The following is a 5,459-nucleotide window of genomic DNA, read 5'->3' on the forward strand; positions in this document are numbered from 1 at the left end:
TGAAGTGGAGCGAGATGCAGACACAACAGCCATTAAATCACGAGTCTCTCATGGGACCCACACGAATCAATTATTGAAATAGAGTAGGCTCACATATTCCAAATGCACACGTTAATGTTTGTAATAGAGCTCGTGGGTCATGTCATCAAAACAGCAATCACAGTGGTACAGTGACCAAGGGACAACAGTCGTGTTCAGGTGGTGGAGCTGACGGTAATGGCCAAGATGGCAACGTATTAGTTGCGAGACAGAGACCATGCACTTGACTTCTTGCAACATTTGAGTCCAGCTATTCAAGTTAACAGAGCCCCAAAAACTACAGATTTCCTCACTAGAATGAGCATGGCATCTCACATTAAGTCACATGACAAGCCATTCTGGCTACTCTGCCTCAGCTGTGATTCTAGAAATCGCAGCAAGCTGAGTCGATCTTAACAAATGATGCAGGAGGAAGACGAAAATGAACCTTAAAGTGAGGTGAAGGTAGACCAAATTCAGGGGGATAATATACAACTAACGGCAAAAGAAGCAGGAGGATGGCGAAAATGAACCTTAAAGTGAGGTGATCATCTTCTTTCCTCTCGCTAATTGCTCATGGATGAAGCATGACATAAGTACCCGATGCCCACCACATCAAGGATCATATTGTCAAGTCTAAGGACTAATAACAAGATATCTTTAAGTAAGGCAACAGAAGCGCATTGACAGCTTATCGATGTCATGGAAGGCGGACAAGCTTGTTGACAGCAGAATCTAGAGCATCAACATTCCTCCTCAGAATTTTTCTGAAGTAATCTCAAGGAAAACACAAATGATAGCACTAACCTTAAGTTCAACCGAAAAGAAAAATAAGAAACTGTATGACTTTTACTTTCCAATGAATGGGCGTCACTTGTTGGTAAGAAGTAAAATGATGTGTTTCGATGAATTTCGAAGTTCAAAGGATAAAAATGTGTACTAGGATAAACACCACAACAGCAATAAAGACTTTTTCCATCTGGTAAAGGATACAATTGTGTCGCTAGACTTTCCATGCCCTTCATTTCTTCATTTAATCTGCAAAAACAAGAATCCAAGCCGGTAAACTTACCAACACTTACAAATACCGATTACTATAAGAGCAACACGTGATTAAATTCCAAATAGCAACTGAGGTTTCACAAGTTGTAATGTTTGTCATGACTGGTCATCCAAAAAATTTCTTAAGCCCCACATATAAGAGTTTGAATTTCCATCAGATGAGGAAAATACAGAATATCCACCTGCTTAGCATATAATGCACAGTGCAAAAGCTGAAATGATGGCAGCAGCAGGTTCTTCACCTGCATGCATGCACTTCCCTTGCTCTTGATCACAAAAGCTAATAATCAAATGTTCCAGTCAAACCAGCAAATTAACCTCATTCTCTCATTAACAATGAGAATTTTATGTGAAAAGAAGATGCAAAATCTTCGCCATTAATTTCCACGGGAAAGTTTTCCTGGAGCCAATTTTAAGAATATTATGTATAAAGTTCCTATTAGCAGTTTCCATAATTGAGTAAAAATGACCAAACGAAACAGTAAGTTCCAAAAGGCAAAGTTGAGCATCAAAGCCTGACTACCTTAGACAGGAATTTATGTACCGATTTCCTTTTGTTGCTGCATCAAGCACTGCAAAAAAGAGAAGGAACAACAAGGTTCAGATTAAATTACCCTTAAAGAAGCCTCCACTAACATGTAAAATATCATGTAGTAATTTTAATGAGACAAACTTCAACCAATTACAGCCTCTAACCCAGCTGAATCAGCACCAAGATTTCAAAGATCTCATGAGCTTCATATCAACAGCATGCAATGAATTTCCAAATGGTGTGAAAATCCCATGAATTATCTTCTTTTAGTTACAGCTTCAGATCATTTCAGATTACATTTGTCTTTAAATGGCATTTTCAAAAACCAGCGAACAGCCTTGAATAATCTAGCCTGTGAAAAAACGTAAGCTTGTACAAATGCATACACATGTAGCCATTAACCTCCAATATATAAGAGGGAGACAGTCCGCCAGCCATGCATCCAACCCATCAATGTCAATACTAGTGAGCAGGAATCACACATGACCATCATCAGTTGATGTTGCCAGAAAATGCACATAAAATGCTTGCTGACCAGAACAGATTGGTGGGTTTAGCTCCGCATATGGACTTATCTCACGAAGCAAACTTCGGATTACTAGTCCATTAGCAGTCATTCATTGTTGAAAAAAAAAGAACAGACTTTTACTTTAAGTTGAAGAACTTACCAGCTTCTTGAAGGCGCCCAGCAGCATCATTGAAGCACTGCATATGATCTGTTGAGCAAGAAGTTACCTGTAATTTTACAATATCTAGCCAGATAAGAGTGGATTACGCGAATTCATTCAGATCCAAAACTGCTGGCTACCTTCTATAAAAAAAAAAAGAATAAATAAGCTCTTTTGTTTTGGTCATGAGCCTCACAGAACTTGTAGTATCGGGAATAGCCACCAAAAAGTGATACTTGTAATTACTTTTTTAACAGAATATGGAGCTATTCCAACAGCACAAAATTTCACACCTATATAATTGAACACTCTTCATTAAATGTAAATTTTGATTGGACAGCACCTTAAAACTTCACACATTTAATACATCTCAAAAGAGCACGACTATGCTGTATTTGGCTCATAATTTTTCCCTTCAATGTGAGTATCACCACACAAGGTTTATAAAAATTAATTGATCTTCCAGGTTTGAAGGTAAATGAACTTCCAACTGCAAATAATTCTTAAAACATACCAAAGGTGCTCATGGATAACATGAAAAGCACAAGGGAAATGTGTCTTCTTTGACACTTTATTAATGCTAACAATTCATGCTCTCTAAGATTTATATTGACAACTCTAATGTGTGACAGTGTAACAAAAGTAAACCTCTACATAGCATCAAGGAACACTCACAGTTGTTCTCACGGTTTGCTGTCAAAAGTTACCAAAGAACCTACATAAATCACCAATCTTCAATCTCTTATTTCTTTTAGCATCATCTATCTTCAGATAATAAGTTAATCTAATTCTCTTCTTATGATTTACTTTCCAGGAAGATGACAGGACTAACATATCCGATAAATTTATTAGTGCTGCAGCATTCACACTAAACCTTGAAAACCAAATAGAGCTTTTAAATCATTCAATTTCATCTTTAGGATGCATGAATCTCCTCTACAAACAATTAAATGGCGTCGAACCAACTTAGTCTAGCTAGGAATTCTACACAAAATGGAAAAGTCAAAGCCACAATCTGATCAAACTAACCTCAGAAAGGGCTAACCGAAGTGAAGCAAATAGAGATGTGAAGCTCTCGGCAATAGCAACAGAGTCTCTCTCAACCACTTCAAGAGCTTTAACAATGTCTGTCTGGTTTGGCAGAGGCCTCTCTCCAGTCCCGTCCTGGCCACTGCAGTCGGTCAACTTGGGCAGAGATGTGGAAGACGAATCCTGATCTGGTTTTTCTATCAGCTTTTCTTGGTCCTGAAAGTGGCATTTCTGATCTTCATGATCCATTTTCACTAATTTGCCTACACTTGTGATGCTTTCTCCAGAGTCAGCTACTGGAGGCGACGATTCAACGAGAAGCCACTACCCCAATTTATGCTGCATTTCAAAAGGTGATAAAGGCAGCCACACATCATGCACGAGATATAGACAAATTCTCATGATCTAAACCTTGACAGAAGTGACCAAAACCATGACTCAATCTGCAAAACCGAGCGTCCTAGATGAAGAAAGGCCTTTAAGATCTTCGAAGCAAGGGGTACTACAAATATACTCTCATTGAAACTCCAATTTACAAGAGTCCATGAAAAAGCATACCAAGATCGACATGCGAGTGGGGGGGAAAAGAACAGAACAAGAAATCCCAAGTCACCAGACCACCACATTGAACTTCTAGGAGATGGACGTCGATCAATGCCCCAAGTACTAAAACCTTGATACATGTCGCAGACTCGGACCCCAAATTCCCAGCAATTTCCCGCCCAAAAAGTCAAGAGAAAGCCATTTTTGTTTCCTCTTTATGCCGCAAAATCAGAATCGAAAGGAAATTCCTTCGATTTCACGGTCAATCACTTGCAAAAATGGTAGCTTTATTCATCGAATTGAGGAGAGCGGCTGTCGAAATCATACCCTTAGAGCGGGAGATGGCGGGTCGCTCACTCCAAGCTACGAAGTTGCCACTCGGCCTCTTCTGAGATCCCGCAGGTGCAGTCGGAGGTGATTAAACCGTCCGCAAGGTTTTTAAACCCGGACCCGGCCAGTTTATCCGGTCGAACGGGAAACCGGCCCTCACTTGTCGAGACCTATGAAGCACCGACACGCCAAACCCCTCGGCGTGTCGGTGTCGGACACGCATCGGACTCGGACACGCGTCCGATACGCTCCGACTCGCGTTCGACACGCGGTCAACGCGTGTCGGAGGTCCGACACGTAGTCAACGCCCGCGACACGCCGGGGGACACGCGAGTCGGTGAGGAAAGAGGGCGGGGAAAAGTGGATCCGAAGGGCAGAGAACGGTGGGGGAAGGAGTAAGAGCGTTTCGGGCCATGAGAGAGATGAGAGAGGGAGCCGGAGACGCGAGCGCCCAAGCGGAGAACAGCCTTCGTGTACGCCGGAGCAGAGAGAGCGAACGAGCCGGAAGACAGAGCGAGAGAGCGCCGGAGGACAGAGCGAGTAGCAAAAATAATGGTGGTCGACGCCGCCGTTGGTTTCGCGAGACGGAGAGGACAGACAGAGAGAGGGGGGTGAGATTATTTCGGGAAATGAAGAGACAGAGAGCGGGGCAACAGAGAGGAGAGAGGTTTTCGGTGGTGTTTTCAAAACGGAGAAGAGGGGGAGAGAGAGAGAGAGAGCGACAGGAGGAGAAAGGTGTCAGAGATTTTTTAAAAAGTAAAGAGAGAAGGGGAGGAGACGTGAGAGAGGAGAGGAAGCGTGCAGATAACGGGGTTTATTTTTTATTTTTTATTTATTTTCTAGGCTGGTTGGGATCAAATTACGGAAGTATTGATGACATGAGCTTTCTTTTGATTATAAGAACTCTTTTGGTAAATTTTCTATTTTATAAAAAATTATAAAAATAATAATATATCATGCATATATAAAAATATATTTAATATACAACGTGTCCCAACGTGTCGAAATTCTCTATTTTTTGAGAAATGACGTGTCGGCGTGTCGTGTCGTGTCGTATCGTGTCCCGTGTCCCGTGTCGTGTCCGTGCTACATAGGTCGAGAGAAGATTCGATCCCGTGAATGCGGGTGGGATTTGGAGCGGTTCAAAAGGGGGGATTAGTGCGGTCCCAATCCCAAAACCTAGAACTCTGTCATTCTAACTCCCCGTAAATTCTTTTACCTTTTTCTTAAACAGAAAATATTTTTTGAAATTAAATATGTTTGATATATTATCCTTG

General features: G+C 41.5%; 1 protein-coding gene across 2 annotated transcripts; it reads right to left on the reverse strand.

Moving 5' to 3' along the window:
- Positions 1 to 292: 292 nt before the first annotated feature.
- LOC115747079 lies at positions 293 to 4,292 on the reverse strand. 2 transcript variants are annotated; one of them, XM_030683121.2, is made up of 6 exons: positions 4,180 to 4,292; positions 3,310 to 3,648; positions 2,281 to 2,347; positions 1,604 to 1,652; positions 1,012 to 1,056; positions 293 to 785 (listed from the first exon to the last, which is right to left on the reverse strand). In XM_030683121.2, the coding sequence occupies exons 2-6, from the start codon at positions 3,556 to 3,558 to the stop codon at positions 719 to 721; spliced, it is 477 nt and encodes a 158-aa protein (XP_030538981.1). In that variant the 5' UTR covers positions 3,559 to 3,648; positions 4,180 to 4,292; the 3' UTR covers positions 293 to 718. The 2 variants fall into 2 exon arrangements, with proteins under 2 accessions (XP_030538981.1, XP_048127193.1); XM_048271236.1 differs by lacking the exon at positions 4,180 to 4,292 and adding an exon at positions 3,721 to 3,835 and having other exon boundaries at positions 3,310 to 3,605.
- Between the last annotated feature and the right edge of the window lie 1,167 nt (positions 4,293 to 5,459).

This window comes from Rhodamnia argentea, chromosome 1, assembly GCF_020921035.1.
Source record: "Rhodamnia argentea isolate NSW1041297 chromosome 1, ASM2092103v1, whole genome shotgun sequence".
NCBI classification, from domain to species: Eukaryota; Viridiplantae; Streptophyta; class Magnoliopsida; order Myrtales; family Myrtaceae; genus Rhodamnia; species Rhodamnia argentea.

Bases quoted from the DNA above. Each gene is read 5' to 3' on its own strand.
- LOC115747079 (XM_030683121.2), bottom strand. From the start codon at position 3,558: ATGGATCATGAAGATCAGAAATGCCACTTTCAGGACCAAGAAAAGCTG. The intron at 1,057-1,603 runs GTAGTCAGGCTT...TTGTTTTTGCAG, and splicing joins TACATAAATTCCTGTCTAAG to ATTAAATGAAGAAATGAAGG. The intron at 786-1,011 runs GTATCCTTTACC...AGATTACTTCAG, and splicing joins GAAAGTCTAGCGACACAATT to AAAAATTCTGAGGAGGAATG.